Source organism: Plecotus auritus (assembly GCF_963455305.1).
Source record: "Plecotus auritus genome assembly, chromosome: 5".
Classification (NCBI taxonomy): Eukaryota; Metazoa; Chordata; class Mammalia; order Chiroptera; family Vespertilionidae; genus Plecotus; species Plecotus auritus.
Window position 1 is genome coordinate 99,384,776 of NC_137776.1, and position 22,669 is coordinate 99,407,444.

At 43.4% G+C, this 22,669-nt stretch overlaps 1 protein-coding gene across 5 annotated transcripts in view; it reads left to right on the forward strand.

Moving 5' to 3' along the window:
- UGGT1 (UDP-glucose glycoprotein glucosyltransferase 1) overlaps positions 1–22,669 on the forward strand; it is a 200,882-nt gene that overhangs the window by 114,426 nt on the left and 63,787 nt on the right. For all 5 annotated transcript variants that reach the window (XM_080670465.1, XM_080670464.1, XM_080670463.1 and 2 more), the window contains 4 exons: positions 114–208; positions 2,738–2,944; positions 3,670–3,801; positions 4,558–4,688. In XM_080670465.1, coding sequence (XP_080526591.1) covers positions 114–208; positions 2,738–2,944; positions 3,670–3,801; positions 4,558–4,688 — 565 coding nt within the window. The remainder of the gene's footprint in view (positions 1–113; positions 209–2,737; positions 2,945–3,669; positions 3,802–4,557; positions 4,689–22,669) is intronic.

A 22,669-nucleotide genomic window follows, 5' to 3' on the forward strand; every position in this document is an offset into this window, starting at 1 on the left:
AATCTTTTTTTTTTTTTTGCATGGTTTTCAGAAATTATTTTACTTAATAACCATATTGAAACAGAATGTCCTTTCTTCTCTCCAACTCAGTCTATTGTTTTGTTTTTCTACAGATGATTCTTTCATTAGACCAGTAACTTTTTGGATTGTTGGAGATTTTGATAGCCCGTCTGGAAGGCAGTTGCTGTATGATGCTCTAAAACATCAGGCAAGTGTCTACAACTCAGTGTTGTCCTCGTGAGCATCTGTGTGCTGATAGTGCTCTTCTGGCGACCTCCCCGCTTTCCTAGTGCTTGAGGGAGCAGAGCTCCATTTCTCCACGGGCCCGCCAGCCAGTAGAACAGAGAAGACGGCGTGTTCTGCTTAGTTAAGGGGTAGGCTCTTTCAGAGGAGAAAAAATGAGATCATTGTAGACAAGCTTTTATTGTCTGGCTGCGCACGGTCTTGCTGCCGGGAAGCTGCAGAGATTGTGGGGTGCATTGTGTAGGTGGGCAGATGCCTACACTGAGAGCCTGGGGGTGAATGAGTGATATAGAAGCAGGCCCAGTGTGCAGAGTGCACAAGTGTCGTAGGCCTGAGTGAATGGCAGTGGGCTCGTGGAGAAGAAACTGACTTCTGGAGAGTGTCATTGTCTGAGGTGTTACATCTCCTTTTCTTGGGCAGCTCCAGACTGAATCTTCAGTCCAGTGTCACACCTCTGGGTCCCCTTGGCACCTGTGTCTCGGGGAGGCTTACTGAAACACACATATCCAGGCGGCTGCAGCATTGCTGAGGAGCGGAGTTCCCTTCTGCTCTAAGAGGAAACAGATGGTTGCTGTGGTTAATTCAGAGTTGAATCAGGAGCAGTCCTATTGAAGGACGATCAGTACATGTGTGAGGTGCCTGACTCAGACCAACACACATGTAAGGTGCCCTAACTCGGACTGACACGTGTTTAAGGTGCCCTAACTCAGACTGACATGCGTGTAAGGTGCCCTAACTCAGACTGACATGCGTGTAAGGTGCCCTAACAGACTAACTCTGAGTGATAGACATGCAAGTGGTGGTAGAGTGGGAACAGGAAGGGAGAGTTGAATATTTTAAATGAAGTAAAATATAGGTTCAAAAGAAATGCACAAATCATAGGCTACACAGTGTCTCAAAGTGAACACACGCATGTGACCATGCCTGGGAGAGAGAAGTGTCACGTTCCTGAGAGCCCTCCCTGCTGTGGCCACACCAGGGCCCCAGCCTTTCCCTCTTCTCTCATCGTAGAATAAGTTTGCCTATTACTTTATTTTAATGGAATCTAATAATGTGTATTTGTGTTTGTTTTTTCCTCAATATTTTTGATACTTCATGAAATTACAAGTAATGTTAGTTTTTTTTCCTTGTGTCGTTTTGTATCATGTAACTATATCACAGTTTTGTTTATTTAGTATATTTGATAGACATTTGGGTTGTTTCTAGTTTGGGGTATTCTGAAGAATGCTGCTGTGAATATTCTTATACATGTCTTTCGATATACAGAAGTATGAATTTCTGTTGCTTATGTTCTTGATACGAGCCCTTTTTTTTGGTTTTAAGGGTCCCAGATATCTTCTCTCACATGGATTCTTGTCTCTTTACTCAGGGAGAGGTAAATCTTACTAGAAATCTGGAAAGGCCATGTGAACTAAGGAGGGTGGAGCAGAGCCCTGAAGAATGCTTGGGACTTAAGGAAGCAAAGATGGGTGTACTTGGGGTTCCCATGCCAATGTGAGGCATGATATGCATTAGAAGAATACAAAATGTGGGGGGGAGATACAGGACTCGGATGGTTTGTACTGTATGCTCTCTTTACAGGGTGGTAAAATGAAGGTGGAAAGGTAGGGTAGAGGCCAGTTCATACAGGGGATCACATGCCTGGTCGTAGCATTTTAACCTTGTTCTGTATACAGAGAGGGACTATCCACAACTTTTAAGAAAGGTATTATTTACTCTATAGAATACTAGAGGCCCGGTGCATGAAAATTCATGCACTGGAGGGGGCGTCCCTCAGCCCAGCCTGCCCCCTCTCACAGTCCAGGAGCCCTCAGGGGCGGGAGGCGACCCAGCGATCAGGAGAAGGCGACGCCCCATCACACCTCTCCTGCTGCCACTGCTGGCAGCCAAGCCTCGGGCGGTCCTGGTTACCTGAGCCTTGGGCGGCCCTGGGTGGCTGGGCAGCTGCCATCCAAGGCTTGCCTGGGCCTCGGGCCAGCCCTGGGGGGCTGAGGGGATTGGGGGACTCTGGAGGCAGGCGCCCCGGAGGGACTGAGGGGACTGGGCGCCACCATCTTGTGGCTGCGGGCACTGCCATCTTTGAGGGCGTGACAGTCAATTAGCATATTTTCTCCTTTATTGGCCGTGGGTGCTGCCATTTTGTGAGGGTGTGATGGTCAATTAGCATATTCCCTCTTTATTAGGTAGGATGGCTGATATTGATGCCACTTTTTTTAAAAAATATATTTTATTGATTTTTTACAGAGAGGAAGGGAGAGGGATAGAGAGTTAGAAACATCGATGAGAGAGAAACATCAATCAGCTGCCTCCTGCACACCCCCCACTGGGGATGTGCCCGCAACCAAGGTACATGCCCTCGACCAGAATCGAACCCAGGACCCTTCAGTCCGCAGGCCGACGCTCTATCCACTGAGCCAAACCGGTTAGGGCTTGATGCCACTTTTTAGGTTGAAAACATCTACCATATAATCCTTATTTCCTGTTTTGTAAATAGAAATCCAGTAACAATATGAGAATAAGCATGATCAATAATCCTAAGGAAGATATAAAGTATGAGAACACTCAGATCTCCCGAGCAATCTGGGCAGCTCTACAAACACAAACCTCCAGCACTGCCAAGAACTTCATCACAAAAATGGCCAAGGAGGGGCCTGCGGAGGCCCTGGCTGCGGGGGCTGATGTTGGGGAGTTCGCCGTCGGGGTGAGTATCTGCACTGCTTGGGGCCACCTCTCTGTGATTTACCACAGAAGTCCGCTCCCAGGGGCTGCAGTGTCTGAGCAGGATGGTGATTTTAGTTTTGAGTCTCAGGATTTCTCTTTTTGTTGTTGGAGGAATCTTTCTAAGAAATAGCAATTCTGCCACATGCCCTTTATTGCTTTTAAACTTGTTAGGTTTTAACATATATGTTTTAAGCGCAGGCCATTTGTTTTTATACTTTTTGAAAGATAGACAATATTGGACTTGTCAGAGCAAAAGAACTGAGATTTTAGTCAGTTAATGAGCTAGAAGCTAATGTGTTTGATGTGTTTCCATTGTAAGCCCATGTTTATTCACTTACATGTAAAACGCCTTTTACTGTTTTTCAGTCTAAAAACTTATTATAAAATGGTAAGTATACTTCATGTTTCAGTTAAAAGAAAGGCTCTCACTTGAAATTAGAAAGATTTTACAATGCAGAATAAAGGTATCATGAACACTAGTTTGCCACTTGAACAATCACATAAAAGAACAGGCAAAGGAAATGAGCATTACTTGATAGGTAGGGGGGTGGGAAAAATGGGAGGGAGAATGGAAACATCATAATGTTAATTATTAAAATTAGTTATTACTTTCACTAATAGAGCATTTTTATGATGTACTCACTATGCTATTCACTTTTATGGGTTTAATAACTTACTTTTCCTTAATTACAATTACTTTCCTAGGGCATGGATTTCAGTCTTTTTAAAGAGGTCTTTGAGTCTTCCAAAATGGATTTCATTTTGTCTCATGGCATGTACTGCAGGGATGTCCTGAAGCTGAAGAAGGGACAGAGGGCAGTGATCAGCAATGGAAGGGTGAGGATCTTGTCCTGCAACAAGCTTGGCTTCCAATTAGATCAGTGCCCAGCCTTGGCCGCACTCTCCTCGGAAGGTAGACACCCTTCAAACAGAGCCACTCTTTCCAAAGGGTATGCGGCTGACGCAGTGCTGGTGATTGTTTTGACTCTGGTTCTGGAGGTGTGCTCACGTTGACATGTGTCCTGTGTTTGCTTTTGTCCTGCCATGGTGCAAGGCGGTGAGATGCAGTGGCTCTCAGAACACAAGTCCGTGAGACCTGGACACAGGAAGCACTGAGCCCGTGGGGGCGTGCCTGCAGCTCGGCAGCCTGTGTGAATGCAGCTGGGCTGAGCTTACACTCATTAAGTCTCACAGCACTGAGATGAGAATGTAGGCTGTGGTGGATGAACCAGACTTTAAAGTCTTAGCCTGTAGGGCAAACCTTCTATATCAACTGCTATTTCTCTGTTTTGGCTTTATTATTTTATATTTGGTGAGAATTAATGAAAACTATATTCTTTTATTTCAGAGTTTGCTGACTGTAAAAATATTGCAAAGTATACAAGTCTACACTCTGTGTAGTTGAGGAATTGATAAGTAAATAGCAGTGTGAGTTCATGGGGATGGTACTTTTCCATTTTCATTGACTTCATTCTGACGTAAGCATGTCTTGGGACTCTAACGTGGTTTGGTTCGTTAGGTAGCCTGAGGACAACCACGCCCTGCTTTACAGCTTGCAGGTTTCCACACTGGCCACTCTGTTCTCCTTCACAGATCATTGGGCCACTGGAGGATAATGAACTCTTTAATCAGGATGATTTCCACCTCCTAGAAAACATCATCTTAAAAACTTCAGGACAGAAAATTAAATCTCACATTCAACAGCTTCGGGTAGAAGAAGATGTGTAAGTTTTACATAGAAGAAATTTGTTATGTCGTAGGGGCTATATATGTTTTTTCATCTGTATTTTTAAAATTTTATTTTTCAATTGCACTTTACATTCACTGTTATTTTATACTAGAGGTCCAGTGTACAAAATTCGTGCATGGCTGTGGGGGGGGGGGGGGTCCCCTCAGCCCAGCCTGCACCTTCTCCAATCCAGGACATCCCTCTCACAATACTGGACCGCTGGCTCCTAATCGCTCACCTGCCTGCCTGCCTGGTCGCCCCTAACTGCCCCCGCCCCTGCCATCCTGATTGCCCCTTACTGCCTCTGCGTGCCAACCTGATCGCTCCTAACTGCCCCCCCCCTGCCGGTCTGGTCACCCCTCACTGCCTCTGCATGCTGGCCTGATCGCCCCTAACTGCCCCCCCCTGCCCCCGCTGGCCTGATCGCCCCTCACTGCCTCTGCGTGCTGGCCAGGTCACCTCCCAACTGCCCCCTCCCTGCCGGCCTGGTCGCTCCTAACTGCCCCCCCACTGGCCTCGTCGCCCCTCACTGCTCCCCCCCCCCCCACCGGCCTGGTCGTCCCCAACTGCACGCCCCCTCACCGGCCTGGTTGCCCCTAATTGCCCCCCCCCCCCACCGGCCTGGTTGTTCCAACTGCCCCCCCGCCGGCCTGGTTACCCCAAGCAGCCTGCTCTTCAGTCTTGGTCATCTCTGCCAGCCTGGTTGCCCCAGGCAGCCCGCTGTTCAGTCGTTTGGTCATCCCTCACTAACCCCCCTGCTGGCCTGGTCGCCCCACGCAGCCTGCTTGTTCAGTCGTTTGGTCATCCCTCACTAACGCCCCTGCTGTCCTGGTGGTAGGCAGCCATCTTGTGAGGGCGTGAGGGTTAATTTGCATATTACCTCTTTATTATATAGTACTAGAGGCCGATGCATGAAGATTCATGCAAGAATGAGCCTTCCTTCCCCTAGCTGCCAGCGCCGCCTTCCCACCTTCCCATGCTGCCCAGAGGCCCTGAGTGGCTGGGGCGGTGCAGCACACCTGCACTCGGGGCCTGTGTATGCAAATTAACCCACCATCTTTGTTGGGTCAATTTGCATACTCGTGATTGGCTGGTGGGCGTCACAGAGGTACAGTCAATTTGCATCTTTCTTTTTTATTAGTGTAGATTAGTTTCAGGTCACAGCATAGTGTCTAGACATTCATGTAATTCACAAAGTGATCCTCCCAATAAGTCTAATAATGACCATAGTTATACAATATCAGTAACTTTACTCCCTATGCTGAACTTTGCATTCCTGGGACTATATTGTAACTACTAATTGGTAGTTTTAATTCCTTCACCGTCTTTACTCAGTCCCTCAAAATCTCTCTCATCTGACAACCCTCAGTTTGTTCTATGTACTTATGAGTCTATTTCTGTTTTGTTCATTTGTTTTGCTCTTTAAATTCCACATATAAGTGAAATCTATGGTATTTGTCTTTCTTGGTCTGACTTCATTCACTTAGCATAATACCCTCTAGGTCTATCCATGTTGTCTCTAATGGCAAGATTTCATTTCTTTCTTTGGCTGAGTAATATTCCATTATATATATTATATACACACACACACACACACACATACACACATACATACATACATGTATATATATGTATACACACACACACACACACACACACACACATACATATATATACCAAATCTTCTTTATCCATTCACGTATCGCTAGGCACTTGGGTTGCTTCCATATTTTGGCTATTGTAAGTAATGCTACAGTGAATATAGGTGTACATATGTCCTTTCTTCTTTTTTGTTTTTTTTTGTTTTGTTAATCCTCACCTGAGGATATTTTTCCATTGATTTTTAGAGAGAGTGGAGAGGAGAGGGAGGAGACAGAGAGAAACATCAGTGTGAGAGAGACACAGCTTTTGGTTGTCTCCTGCAGGTGCCCCAACCAGGGCTGGGGAACCTGCAACTAAGGTATGTGCCTTTGACCAGAAACAAACCCAGGACCCTTCAGTCTACAGGCTGATGCTCTTTCCCCTGAGCCAAAACTACTAGGGCTGCATATGTCCTTTCAAATTAGTGTTTTGCATTTCTTCAAATAAATACCCAGAAGTGGAATTCCTGTGTCATAGGTGGTTCCATTTTTAATTTTTTGAGGTAACTCTTTGCTTTCTGCAGTGCCTGTATAAGCCTGCATTCCCACCAACAGTGCATGAGAGTTCCCTTTTCTCCGTATCCTTGCTAACATTTATTGTTGACTTATTGATGATAAGCATTCTGACAGGTGTGCGGTGGTATCTCATTGTGGTTTTAATTTTCATTTTTTTGATGATTAGTGACATTGAGCATTTTACATATCTCTTGGCCATATGTATGGCCTCTTTGGAAAAATGTCTATTCATGTCCTTTGCCCATTTTATAATCAGATTGTTTGGGGTTTTTTGTATCCTGTTCTGTGAATTCTTTATAAATTTTGGGTGTTAACCCCTTATCTGATGTATCATTGGTGATTATCTTCTGTCATTCAGTAGGTTGTCTTTTTGTTTTATTGATAGTTTCATTTGCTGTGCAAAAACTTCTTAGTTTGATGTTGTCTAATTTTATTTTTTTCCTTTTATTTTTCTTGCCTAAAGATACACATCAGAAAATAATTACCAAAAGCAATGTGACAGAGTTTACTGCCAAAGTTTTTTTCTATGATTTTTATGGTTTTATGTCTTACATTTAAGTCTTTAACCAATTTTGAGTTTATTCTTGTGTATGGTGTAAGTAGGTGGTCTAGTTTCATTTTTTTGCATGTACCTGTCCAGTTTCCCAACACCATTTCTTGAATAGGCTATCTTCATCCCATTGCATGTTCTTGCCTCCTTCGTCAAATATTAATCAACCATAAAGACATGGGTTTATTTCTGGGCTCTCTATTCTGTTTTTTTGATCTATATCTGTTTTTATGCCAGTACCATTCTTTTTGGATTACTGTGGCCTTGTATAGTTTGATATCAACCAGTGTGATAACCTTCTATTTTGTTCTTCTTACAAAGATTGCTGTGACTATTCAGGGTCTTTTGTGGTTCCATATAAATTTTTGGACTATTCTACTTCTATGAAATATGCCATTAGGATCTTGATAGGAATTGTGTTGAATAGTATGGACATTTTAATGATATTAATTCTTCCAACACATTTAGTATGATGTTAACTCTGGGTTTGTCATATATGGCCTTTATTATGTTGAGGGATGTTCCCTATTCCCATTTTTCTGAAAGTTTTTATTATAAATAGATGCTGGATTTTATCAAATAAATTTCTTTTCTGCATTTATTGATATGATAAATAATTTATATTTTTATATTGTACTAAAGGCCCAGTGCATGAAAATTCATGCACTGGAGTGGGTTCCCTCAGCCTGGCCTTCCCCCTCTCACAGACCGGGAGCCCTGAGGGGTGGAAGGCGACCCGGCAATCAGGGGAAGGCCACACCCCATCACACCTCTGCTGCTGCCACTGCTGGCAGAGCAAACCTAGGCTGGCCCTGGTTATCTGAGCCTCGGGCGGCCCTGGGCGGCTGGGCAGCTGCCATCCGAGGCTTGCCTGTGACTCGGGCCGGCCCTGGGCGGCTGGGGGGCTGAGGGAACTGGGGGAGTCTGGAGGCAGGCAGGACTGCGGGGACTGGGCGCTGCCATCTTTGAGGGCATGGCAGTCAATTAGTATATTCCCTCCTTATTGGCTGTGGGCGCAGCCATCTGTGAGGGTGGGACAGTCAATTAGCATATTCCCTCCTTATTGGCTGTGGGCGCCGCCATCCTTGCGACAGCATGAGGGTCAGTTAACATATTCCCTCTTTATTCGATAGGATGTCACATTAATTTATTTGTATATATTGAACCAACATTGCATTTCATTTGATCATGGTGTATGATCTTTTTAATGTATTGCTGAATTTGGTTTACTAATATTTTGTTGAGGATTTTTACAGCAATGTTTATGAGGGATAATAGCTTGTAATTTTCTTTTTTGTCGTGTCTTTGTCTGGTTTTGGAATTAGGATAATGCTGGCCTTGTAAAATGAGCTTGGGAGCCTAGCCTCCTCTTGAGTTTTTTGAGAAGTTTGAGAAGGATTTGATTTTGTTGGTGGTAACGAGTCTGTTGAGATTTTCTGTTTCTTTCTGTTTCTAGGAATTTATCCATTTCTTCCAGATTGTCCAATTTGTTGGCATATAATTGTTCATAATATCCTATATAGTAAAAGGGTAATATGCAAATGGACCCTAAAGGCAAAATGACCTGGAACAACCAGTCGCTATGATGCGCACTGACCACCAGGGGTCAGACGCTCAATGCAGGAGCTGCCCCCTGGTAGTCAGTGTGCTTCCACAGTGGGGGAGTGCTGCTCAGCCAGAAGCCAGCTCATGGCTGGCCAGCGCAGCGGTGGTGGTGGGAGCCTCTCCCACCTCCGCGGCAATGCTAAAGATGTCCGACTAACAGCTTAGGCCCGCTCCTGAGAGGACCTAAGTCATTAGTTGGACATCCCCCAAGGGCTCCTGGGCTGTCAGAGGGATGTCTGACTGCCAGCTTAGACCCACTCCCCTGGGAAGTGGGCCTGAGCCATCAGTCAGACATCCCCCGAGGGGTCCTGGACTGCAAGAGGGCACAGGCTGAGCTGAGGGACCCCCTGAGTGCACAAATTTTCGTGCACCGGGCCTCTAGTTTTCTTATAATCCTTTGTCTTTTTGTGGTGTCTCCTTTTTCATTTCTGGTTTGATTTATTTGGTTTCTGTCTTTTTCTATTCTTAAGTCTGGTTAAAGTTTATAAGTCTTGTTTATCTTTTTTAAAGAACCAGCTCTTGGTTTCATTGATTTTTTTTTGTATTATATTTTTATATTTTATCTTGTTTATTTCTGGCCTGATCTTTATTATTTCCTTTCTTTTACTCATTTTGGGCTTTGATTGTTGTTTTTTTTCTAGTTCTTTTAGTCTAAGGTTAGACTGTTTATTTGTGCTTTTTCTTTACTCTTGTATTGCTATGAACTTGCCTCTTAGGAATGTTTTTGTTGTGTCCCATAGGTTTCTTTTGGGGGAGGGGGATGCAATAGTTAATGTTTTTTTATTTTATTTTATTTTTTTCTTTATTGATTAAGTTATTACATATGTGTCCTCATCCCACCATTGCTCCCTCACCCCCGCACTCAAGCCCTCACCCCACTAGTGTCTGTGTCCATTGGATAGGCTTGTATGCATGCATACAAGTCCTTTGGTTGATTTCTCCCGCTTACCACACCCTCCCCTACCTTCCCTCTGAGGTTTGACAGTCTGATCGATGCTTCTCTGTCTCTGGATGTTTTTCTTCATCAGTGTATGTTCATTATATTCCACAAATGAGTTGAGATCATGTGATACCTATATTTCTCCGACTGGCTTATTTTGCTTAGCATAATGCTCTCCAGTTCCATCCATGCTGTTGCAAATGATAAGAATTCCTTCTTTTTTACAGCAGTGTAGTATTCCATTGTGTAGATGTACCACAGTTTTTCAATCCACTCATCTGCTGATGGGCACTTAGGCTGTTTCCAAATTTTAGCTATTGTTATTTGTGCTGCTATGAACATAGGGGTGCATATATCCTTTCTGGCTGGTGTTTCTTGGGATATATTCCTAGAAGTGGGATCACTGGGTCAAATGGGAGTTCCATTTTTAGTTTTTTGAGGAAACTCCATACTGTTTTCCACAATGGCTGCACCAGTCTGCATTCCCACCAGCAGTGGTCTGAGAAGATGCTTGATGTGATTTCAATTTTCTTGAATTTGGAGAGACTTTGCCTGTGACCCAATATGTGGTCTATCTTTGAAAATGTCCCATGTGCACTTGAGAAGGACGTATATTCCGTGGCTTTGGGATGAAATGTTCTGAAGATGTCAACTAATTCCATCTGATGTACTGTATCATTTAGAAATGCTGTTTCTTTGCTGATTTTTTGTCTACAAGATTTATCCAGTGATGTCAGTGGTGTATTAATGTCCCCTACTATGATTGTATTGTTGTCGACCTCTCCCGTTATATCTTCTAGGAGTTTTTTTTATGTATTTGTGTGCTCCTGTATTGAGTGCATATATGTTTACCAGGGTTATATCTTCTTGTTGTATCAATCTTTAATATTATGAGTGTCCTTCCTTTTCTCTTGTTATGGCCTTCAATTCGAGGTCTGTTTTGTCAGATATAAGTATTGCTACCCCAGCTCTTTTTTCATTTTCATTTTCCTGGAAGATATTTTTCCATCCCTTCACTTTCAGTCTGTGTGAGTTCCTTGTTCTAAGGTGGGTCTCTTGTAGACAGCATATATATGGGTCATTCTTTTTATCCATTCAGCCACTTGATGTCTTTTGATTGGAGCATTTAGTCCATTTATGTTTAAAGTTATTATTGATAGGTACCTGTTTGTAGCCATTTTTATTTTTTGTGCCTGTGTTCCTTCTTCCCTTTTTATTTCTTCTTTTTACACCAGTCCCTTTTGCATTTCTTGCATTGCTGGTTTGGGAGTGATAAACTCCCTTAGCCCTTTTTTTTGTCTGTGAAGCTCCTTATTTCCCCTTCAATTTTGAATGATGGCCTTGCTGGATAGAGTATTTTTGGATTCAGTCCTTTGTTTTGCATAACTTTGTAAATTTCCTTCCATTCTTTTCTGGCCTGCTGTGTTTCTATTAAGAAATCATTTCATAATCTAATGGGAGATCCCTTGTACGTAACTTTCTGTCTCTCTCTTGCAGCCTTTATGATTCTCTCTTTGTCCTGAACATTTGCCATCGTAATTACGATGCGTCTTGGTGTGGGTCTTTTCGGGTTCATCTTGTTTGGGGCTCTCTGTGCTTGTGTGACTTTTTTCTTCCCCACATCAGGGAAGTTTTCTGACATTATTTCTTCAAATAGTTTTTCTAACCCTTTTTCCTCTTTCTGTTGTTCTGGCACCCCTATTATTTGTATGTTGCTTCGTTTCATGTTGTCCCATAGCTCCCTTAGGCTCTCCTCCTGTCTTTTAATTTTTTTTTCTCCAATTGCAGTTTAGTTTGGGTGTGTTTTGCTTCCCTGTCTTCTAATTCACTAATTCAGTCCTCCGCTTCTCCTAGTCTACTGTTGAAACTTTCCATGGTATATTTTATTGCAGCTATATCACTCTTTATTTCTTCTTGATTCTTACATAAGTTGTTGATTTTTTTCATCCATCCAGTTTGTGAACTGTATGATCCTTATTCTGAATTCTTTTTCTGACATATTGCATGCCTCTGTTTCACTCAGCTGCTTTTCTGGTGATTCCTCCTTTTCTTTCCTTTGGGGGTTTCATTGTCTCCATTTTTGCTCTCACCGAAAGATCTATGTGTTGAGTCATGTGGGGGCTGCTCCTTGGGTGGTTGCAGCAGCGGCTGTTTCTCTGTTGGCGGCGGCTTCTCTCCTGTGCGCTGCTCACATCAGTAGTGGTTGCTCTGGCTGGCAGGGGCAGGCTGCACATGCAGCTGCTGCTTCTCAGATGGGGGCCAGCTGCTCACAAGGCTGCTCCTCCTTGGACGGGGGTGGGCTGCTCACGGGGCTGCTCATCCTTGGACGGGGGCAGGCTGCTCGCACAGCTGCTGCTCCTCAGACAGGGTTGGGCTTCTCACTTGGCTACTGCTCCTCGTACGGGGGCGGGCTGCTCGCATGGCTGCTGCTCCTGAATAGGTATGGGCTGCTCATGTGGCTGCTGCTCCTCGGACTTGGGCGGGATGCTCACGTAGCTGCTGCTCCTCAGACTGGGGCAGGCTGCTTAGGCCTGGTATAATACTCTTGAAAAAAGCAAGAGTAACTGTTTCTCCAGGATTGCTGAAGAATTTTGCCAATTGGCTTCTCAATCAGAGGGCTTGTAAAGCAGACTGGACTTATGCCGCTGTACACCGAAGGTTTCCATTGCTGTTCCTTTTTGCAATCAGATAAGGACTTCTCACTACACAATGTCCTGAAAACGGTGGTCTTTGGGAAAAGTGTCAGACATATTCCTGTCCAGAAGAACTGGAGACTACAGCTTGGGTTGTGACCTTTTGCTTCGTGCCTGATTTCAGGCCAACTCAGGAGTTACTCTTGGACTCAAACATGGGAGAGGTGCCCTTGCTTGGCAACATGCAGCCCAGGAGCTTGGTGAGAAACTTTGCCATATACGAGTAGTGAGGCAGGTCCCTCCTCTGGGTCCGTCCTTTCCCCTTGTAGGAACCTGAGGGGCAAGGTATTGCCTGCAGGCTGGGGGGCTGCCCTGCATCGGCCTGGGACCAAACGTGCTGGCTGCCCATCCTCCGCACTCTGTGGTGCAAGGTGCATGCAGTTCTGCCTGCCGACCCAGCCTCCGCACCGTGGGATTGGGCACCTGTGGTCCACTAGCCTTTCCCACTGAATGCTGCTATTACCACTATGAGGGAGGGCCCGCTGATGGGGTGGCAGGAGGGCCAATGCCTTGCAGGGCGACAGCTTCACGGGCAAGGGCAGCAGCGAGCAGAGTGCCACAGCTCCGGCTCCGGGCAGCCCAGCCCTGGGCTTGGACACTCTAGCAACACCACTCGGCTGGAGCTGAGCCCTGACGCTTGGCCTGAGAGTGGGAGGCGAAGGCGGGGAAGGGTCTGCCCTTGCGAGCCCGCGGGCTGACCCACTTCCCCAGTTTCCCTTCCTCCGTGCTAAGGCAGGTGGAAAGGCACTGCTCTGGCTGCTCTGTCCCATAGTTTTTGAGTAGTTGTGTTTTTATTTTCATTTGTCTCAAGATATCTTTTGATTTCTTCTTTGATTTCATTGTTGGCCCATTAATTGTTTAGTAGCATGTTATTTAACCTCCATGTGTTTGTGCTTTTAGTTTTTTTCTTTTAGTTGATTTCTAATTTCATACCATTTTCGTCAGAGATACTTGATATGATTTCAGTCTCTTTAAATTTTTTTTGAAACTTCTATTGTGGCCTAATATGTGATTTATCCTAGAAAATGTACCATGTGTACTTGAAAAGAATGTGCATTCTGCTGCTTTGGTGTGAAATGCTTTATAAACATCCATTAAATCCATTTAGGCTAATATGTCATACTAGTGGCCCGGTGCTTGGATTCGTGAACATTGAAAGGAAATTAATTAGAAGAAATATTTTAATATCGCTATTCGCCCTTTCTCTATAATAGAAATGCCAACCAGATTCACAATCAACAATGATACATTGAAACACATGCGTGCGATTAGCTCAAGAGCTTTATATGTATCGTGCATGCACAAGTCAACTTTTATTTTTAAACTAGTAGCCCATCGCACGATATCGCGCGCAGTATGCCAAGCGCCGCTTCCGTGGGAGCTGGTGGGAACCACAGGGCACCGCCAGGAGCCGCGCTACTTCCACAGTAGCTGCACTGCTTCCGTGGGAGGCGGGCCCACCGTCTCCTCTCCGAGCCTGTGCTCAGCCATGGAGGCTGCGGGCCAGCCCCCCTGTCCCCTAGAGGCCTCGGCCGCTCTGTGCCCGCTGCCCAGAGGCCCTCTACGGGGCTGTGGTGGAATGGTTGCCTCATTGCTGTGGCAACGAAGCAAGCATTCCGCCAGGCCGCTCACACTGTCCGCTCTCAGCGGCCGCCCCCCCAGGACTGGGGGACTCCGGCATGGCTGAGGAGACTGGGCGCCGCCATCTTGTGGCTATGGCTGCCACCATCTTTCTGACAGACTGATGGTTAATTTGCATAACACCCTTTTATTAGATAGGATTGCCAGTGCGCATCATATGTACTGGCCGGTCAGTCATTCGGGCAGTCAGACAGTCGAACGGAAGGTCATTTAGCCTTTTATATCTTACCTAATAATAGACAAACATGTAAATTGACCGTATATCTGCTACGCCACCAGCCAATCAGGAGTGATATGCAAACTAACCCAACGAAGATGGTGGTTAATTTGCATACTCAGCCACCGAGTGATGGGGGCAGGACAACTTGCGTCATCACCATGGCAGTGATGCAGGCCTTCTGCCCCACCCCTGATCTCTCAGGGCCTCTGGCAGTGTGGGAAGGAGGGGCCAAAGCGGAAAGAGGCGGCTCCCGGAGTGGAAAGAGGCAGCTCCGGGGCCTGAGCGGAAAGGGGCTGAGCTGGAGTGGAAAGGCGGTGCTGGCAGCCAGGGAAAGGAAAGCCCATTCTAGCACGAATCTTCGTGCATTGGGCTTCTGGTATATAGATAAGCCTGTTTATTTGTTGATGTTCTCTCTGGAAGATCTATCCATTGATGTCAATGGGGTGTAAATCCCTATAGTGACAGTACTACTGTCATTCTCTCCCTTTTTGTCCAACAAGATATGCTTTATATATTTGGATGCTCCTCTGTTGGGTACATACATGTTAGCAAGAGTTATATCCTCTTGTTGGGTTACTCCCTTTATCATTATGTAGTTTATTTGTTTGTCTTTTACTATAGTATTTGTGTTAAAGTCTATTTTGTCTGATATACATACTGCTGCCCCAGCTTTTTAAAATTTCCATTTATATGAAATATATTTTATTATCACTTTACTTTCAGTATCTTTTGACCTGTGTGGCCAGATTATTATGATCTCTAAACACATAATAATCTGGCCACTCAGTATATATGTATATATTAGAGGCCCAGTGCATGAATTCGTCCATGGGTGGCGTCTGACCAGCCTGGCCAGGGGGAGGGGACATGGGCGGTTGGCTGGCCAGCCTGCTGGTCGAACTCCTGGTTGAGGGGACAATTTGCATATTTGCCTTTTATTATATAGGATATACACTGAGTGGCCAGATTATTATGCATTCAGAGATCATAATAATCTGGCCACTCAGTGTATATGGGACTTGTTTTCTGATCCATTTAATAACTTACGTCTTGAAAATACTTTCTCGGAGGGAATAATGGCGGCGGAATAGACAGACGTGTTCCGAGCCTTGTCCCGGAGCAGAAAGAAAGAACAGCTGAGGGTCGCGCAAGGAGTGTTTGTTGGCTGGTTGGGAGACAGCTGAATTCCAGAAGGAGGTGGGGGACTGCTGAACGGGGTTCCCCTGACCTGGCAGCACGAACTGCGGCTGGGTCCCTTCCCGGAGCTGCGGGCTTGGATGCGGAGTCTGCGCCATCTTGATCCGGAAAGTGGAGCTTATCTGAAGCCTGAGAATCCACAACGGCGGCACCCCAGGAACAGCTGCGAGCCCCAGAACAACGCTCCCCAACTGGCGCAAGCACACGGGTTCAGAGAAGCTCTACACTCCACCACGGAAAGGTCAGATTTCGCCTGGGATAAGGTGAGGTCTCTGGTCCCGGCGGCAGAGAGGAATGCGCGTTTTGCGGGAGCTGGAGGACCAGGGAAGTCTGTGCCTAGAAAAATCCGTGGCTGTAGGGGCTGGCGTGATCTGTGACTGTGGAAAGGGGTCCTCAGAGCTGCTAAGAGAAGGGCACTCTAAAAAGCAACCCATTTTGATCTGAAGTGCAGGGACACCCTAAGAATTTCAGGCAGTCCAGACTTACGCGCAGCCCGTGCGCTCCCTGGGTGCCCGGGCTTACTCGCAGTCCCGGAATTCGCACACTTGGGCTTTTTCCTCTTCAAATCCTTGCATCTGATTACTAAGCCCAATACATAGGATCACCCAGTTGGGGACACCCTGGGAGACTGCAGGGGAAGGTTGTTTTTCTGGAACCTGGGGATCGGAGCGGGGAGTGACCATCAGAGAGCCAGCTCTGAGGCAGCCCACTCCCACAGGCCCGTGGCGAGTGCCACAGGGAAAGAAGGCTCTAACACTGCCTAGAGAGGCCATAGATAGACCCGGAAGTCAATCCAGAAACACTGCCACCCAGGGGCTGAATCACAAATTGACTCTTGTGTAATCAAAAATAAAGGAATACGAGAAATTAAGACACACCGCCTGCTTAAAATCAGGACTGGCTTACAACACCGAAGAGCAGTGGATCGCAGGGAACTGCAATACTGTCTGGACTGAGAAACAGGCGTGCCAAACAGAAAAACAGAGGAAGTGAATGACCTTCACTACTCCACATTTTATTTTTACCTTTTATTTTTTTTATTTTTTATTTTTTTTAAATTTTCATTTTTTGCATCTTTTAATCAAGAAACTTTTTTTCTTTTTTCATCACTTGATTTTACCTTTTTAATGATTACATTTTTATTTTCAATCCGTATTATTACTACTGCTATTTTATCTTTTTTTTTTTTTTTCTTAAAGTGTCATTTTATTTTCTCTTCATTTTATTTTGGGATTAGGGTTCTACATTCTATTTTTTATCTTTCCTTTAGCATCGTTTTACTCTATCTCAACTCTACCTTTAGGCCATCACTCTCTTCCTAACCTCCCCCTTTTCAGTGTCCTGTTTGTCTTACCCTTTTACTGCTTTAGATTTTCCCTATTCTTTCTGTTTACCCCTTGTTAAAATTTCACCCTACTTACATATCTAATCTCCAATCCCCTGCTCCAAGTCCACATACACCTTTCCCTTCGCTGTCTGAGTTATCCATAAACTTGTCCTTATCTCTGTCCTTTTGTTGTTGTTTGCTTGAATGTTGATTATATCCAATTTTTATGCTTTTTTTGTGAGATTGTTTTGCTTATTCTTCTTTTATTTATTTTTTTGTTTGTTTTGTGCCTCAGCTTTCCCTTGCCTCACTCCATATTAGTTGGTGTTGTAGTTTGTACTAATCCCCAGGCACTTGTTGCTGGCATTTGCTGGGATTAGTGATTGTTCTATTGGAGTTTTATCCCCAATATATATAGTCTGTTCCCCTTTCTCTCTTAGTCAATTTCTTGTCTCTCTTACTTTTTTTTTTTTTTTCTCTTTACTTTCCCTTTTCCCAATTTCATTTTCACACTCCTTTTTTCTTTTTTTTTTTTCTTCTTTCTTTCTTTTTTCCTCTTCTTCTTTCTCTTCTATCACCTAATTTGCCTTTCTCTGGTGGTCACCTTTATTGGAGGTTATTAATATCGTGAATACATTCCTGTTCAGTGCCTTGTGAGTTGTACCTGGTAGTGCTGTATTTTGTGCCTTTAAATCAACCCAGGAGAGAGAGAACTACATAACCAGACACCCAGAGAAGAGAGACCATGGGGAGACAAAGAAGCAGCCCGCATATGAAAGAAAAGCAGGCATCACCAGAAAAGGAAGTAAACGAAATGGAGGCAAGCAACCTTCCAGAAAAAGAATTCAGAGAAATGGTCATAAGGTGGCTGAAAAGAATGGAAGACAAATTCGACAATATGAGCAAGAACCAAGAGGAAATGAAGAAGAACCAAGAAGAAATGAAAAATGACATCGCTGCTGTAAAGAACTCAATAGAAAGCATCAAGAGTAGACTAGAAGAAGCAGAGGACCGCATCAGTGAGCTAGAAGACAAGATGGAAAAAAATACCCAAGAAAAGCAACTTCTAGAAAAAAAAATTAAAAGGCAGGAGGAGAGTCTAAGGGAACTTTGGGACAACACGAAACAAAACAACATCCGCATAATAGGGGTTCCAGAAGGAAAGGAAGCTGAGCAAGGAATAGAAAACTGGTTTGAAGAAATAATGACAGAAAACTTCCCTGATATAGGGAAGAAAAAACCCACACAAATCCAAGAAGCTCACAGAGTCCCAAGCAAAATGAACCCCAAAAGACCGACGCCAAGGCACATTATAATTAAATTGGCAAACACCAACGACAAAGTAAGAATCTTAAAAGCAGCAAGAGAGAGACAGAAAGTTACATACAAAGGAACCCCCATCAGACTAGCAACTGATTTCTCAACAGAAACTCATCAGGCCAGAAGGGAATGGAATGAAATATACAAAGTCATGCAAAGGAAGGGGCTGAATCCAAGAATACTGTACCCAGCAAGGCTGTCAATCAAAATTGAAGGTGAAATCAGGAGCTTCACAGACAAAAAAGGACTAAGGGAATTTATTACCACCAAACCAGCAATGCAAGAAATGCTAAAGGGTCTACTGTAAAAAAAAAAAAAGAAAAAGAAAGAAAGAAAAAAAGAAAGAAACAGGAAGCGAAGAAGTAACACAGGGGTAAAGAATAGGAATGGCGACAAATAAGTACCTATCAATAATAACTTTAAATGTAAATGGATTAAATGCCCCAATCAAAAGACATAGGGTAACAGATTGGATAAGAAAACACGACCCATATATCTGCTGTCTACAAGAAACCCACCTCAGAAAAAAAGACGCACACAGACTGAGGGTGAAGGGATGGAAAAAGGTTTTCCAGGCAAATGGAACTGAAAAAAAAGCTGGGGTAGCAATACTTATTTCTGACAAATTAGATCTCAAACTGAAGGACATAACAAGAGATAAGGAAGGCCATTTCATAATACTAAAGGGAGCAATCCAACAAGAAGAAATAACTCTGGTAAACATATATGCACCCAATACAGGAGCACCCAAATACATAAAAAAACTCCTGGAAGATATCAAGGGAGACATTGACAGCAATACAATCATAGTAGGAGACTTTAATACCCCACTATCACCATTGGACAAATCCTCTAAACAAAACATCAGCAAAGAAACATCAATCCTAAATGACTCACTAGACCAGATGGAATTAATTGACATCTTCAGAACATTTCACCCCAAAGCCACAGAATATACATTCTTCTCAAGCGCACATGGGTCATTTTCAAAGATAGACCATATGTTGGGACATAGGCAAAGTCTCTTCAAATTCAAGAAGATAGAAATCATATCAAGCATCTTCTCAGACCACAGTGGCATAAAACTGGAAATCAACTACAATAAAAACAACCCAAAGAAATCAAACACATGGAGACTAAACAGCATGTTATTAAACCATGACTGGGTTACCAGAGAGATCAAAGAAGAAATAAAAAACATCATGACAACAAATGACAATGAAAACACTACAATCCAAAATCTATGGGACACAGCGAAAGCAGTCTTGAGAGGGAAGTTCATAGCTCTACAAGCCTACTGCAAAAAACAAGAAACAGGGGTAATAAATTACCTAACCCAACAACTCAAAGAGTTAGAAAAAGAGCAACAAGAAAAGCCCAGTGTAAGCAGAAGGAAGGAAATAATAAAGATCAGAGCACAGATAAACGACATAGAGACCAAAGAAACAATACAAAAGATCAACAAAACCAAGAGCTGGTTCTTTGAAAGGATAAACAAGATTGATGAACCTCTAGCCAGGCTCACCAAGAAGCAAAGGGAGAGGACCCAAATAAACAAGATCAGAAATGAAAGAGGTGAAATAACAACAGATCCCGCCGAAATACAAAGGATTGTTAAAAAATACTACGAACAACTCTATTCCAACAAACTGGACAACCTGGAGGAAATGGACATATTCCTAGAAAAATATAACCTTCCAAAACTCAATCAGGAAGAATCTAAACAGCTCAACATGCCAGTAACTATGGAAGAAATTGAAGCAGTCATCAAAGAGCTTCCGGCAAACAAAAGCCCGGGGCCAGACGGCTTCACAGGAGAGTTCTACCAAACATTCAAGGAAGAACTAAAACCTATCCTCCTCAGACTATTCCAAAAAATTCAAGAGGAAGGAACACTTCCAAGCTCCTTCTATGAAGCCAGCATCACCCTAATACCAAAACCAGATAAAGACAACACAATGAAAGAGAATTACAGGCCAATATCCCTCATGAATGTAGATGCCAAAATCCTCAACAAAATTCTAGCAAATAGGATCCAGCAGTACATCAGAAAGATCATACACCATGACCAAGTAGGGTTTATCCCAGGAATGCAAGGATGGTTCAATATCCGCAAATCAATAAATGTGATACATCACATAAACAAATTGAGAGATAAAAATCACATAGTCATATCAATTGATGCAGAAAAAGCATTTGACAAAATCCAACACCCTTTCTTGATAAAAACTCTCAACAAGGTGGGAATAGAAGGATCATACCTCAACATCATAAAAGCTATATATGATAAACCCACAGCTAACATCATACTCAATGGGCAAAAACTAAAACCATTTCCCCTAAGAACAGGAACAAGACAGGGATGCCCACTCTCACCACTCCTGTTTGACATAGTACTGGAAGTATTAGCCACTGCAATTAGACAAGAAGAAGAAATAAAAGGCATCCAAATTGGAAAAGAAGAAGTAAAGCTGTCCTTATTTGCAGATGACATGATATTGTACATAAAAAACCCGAAAGACTCCATCAAAAAACTAACAGACTTAATAAATGAATTCGGCAATGTAGCAGGATACAAAATTAACACCAAGAAATCTATGGCATTTCTATACACCAACAATGAACTTACAGAAAGAGAGACTAAAAAAGCAATCCCATTTTCCATCGCACCAAAAAAATTAAGATACTTAGGAATAAACCTAACCAAGGAGGTAAAAGACCTATATGCGGAAAACTACAGGACACTGAAAAAAGAGATAGAGGAAGATGTAAACAGATGGAAGAACATACCATGTTCATGGATTGGTAGAATCAACATCATCAAAATGTCCATACTACCCAAAGCAATCTATAGATTCAATGCACTCCCCATTAAAATACCAACGGCGTATTTCACAGACCTAGAAAGAACTCTCCAAAAATTCATCTGGAATAAAAAAAGACCCCGAATAGCCACAGCAATCCTGAGAAAGAAGAATAAAGTAGGAGGGATCTCAATACCAGATTTCAAGCTGTATTACAAAGCCACTGTCATCAAAACAGCCTGGTACTGGCACAAGAACAGACATATAGATCAATGGAACAGAATAGAGAATCCAGATATCGACCCAAACCAATATGCGCATTTAATATTTGACAAAGGAGGCATGAGCATACAATGGAGTCAAGACAGTCTCTTTAATAAATGGTGTTGGGAAAATTGGACAGATACATGCAAAAAAATGAAACTAGATCACCAACTTACACCATACACAAAAATAAACTCAAAATGGGTACAGGACTTAAATATAAGACGGGAAACCATAAAAATACTAGAGGAATCCACAGGCAGCAAAATCTCAGACATATGCCAAAAGAACTTTTTCAGTGATACTGCCCCTAGGGCAATGGAAGCCAAACAGAAAATAAACAAATGGGACTACATCAAAATAAAAAGCTTTTGCACAGCAAAAGAAACCATCAACAAAACAACAAGAAACCCCACTGTATGGGAGAACATATTTGCAAATGGTATCACTGATAAAGGTTTAATTTCCAACATCTACAGGCAGCTTATACAACTTAATAAAAGGAAGATAAATGATCCAATAAAAAAATGGGCAACAGACCTAAATAGAAGCTTTTCGAAAGAAGACAGAAGGAAGGCCAAGAGACACATGAAAACATGCTCAAAGTCACTAATTATCCGAGAGATGCAAATCAAAACAACAATGCGATACCATCTCACACCTGTCAGAATGGCTATCATCAACAAATCAACAAACGACAAGTGTTGGCGAGGATGCGGAGAAAAAGGAACCCTCGTGCACTGCTGGTGGGAATGCAGACTGGTGCAGCCACTGTGGAGAACAGTATGGAGTTTCCTCAAAAAACTGAAAATGGAACTCCCATTTGACCCAGTAATCCCACTCCTAGGAATATATCCTAAGAAACCAGAAACACCAATCAGAAAGGATATATGCACCCCTATGTTCATAGCAGCACAATTTACAATAGCTAAGATTTGGAAACAGCCTAGGTGCCCGTCAGCAGATGACTGGATCAGAAAACTATGGTACATCTACACAATGGAATACTATGCTGCCGTAAAAAAGAAGGAATTACTACCATTTGTAGGCACTTGGATGGAATTAGAGAACATTATGCTAAGTGAAATAAGCCAGTCAATGAAAGAAAAATACCACATGATCCCACTCATTTGGGGATAATGAAAAACATTATAAACTGATGAACAAAAAGATAGTTACAGAGGCAGTAAAGCATCAAACAGACTGTCAAATTACAGTGGTAAGGTTAGGGAGAGGTGGGGGAAATAAGAGATCAACTG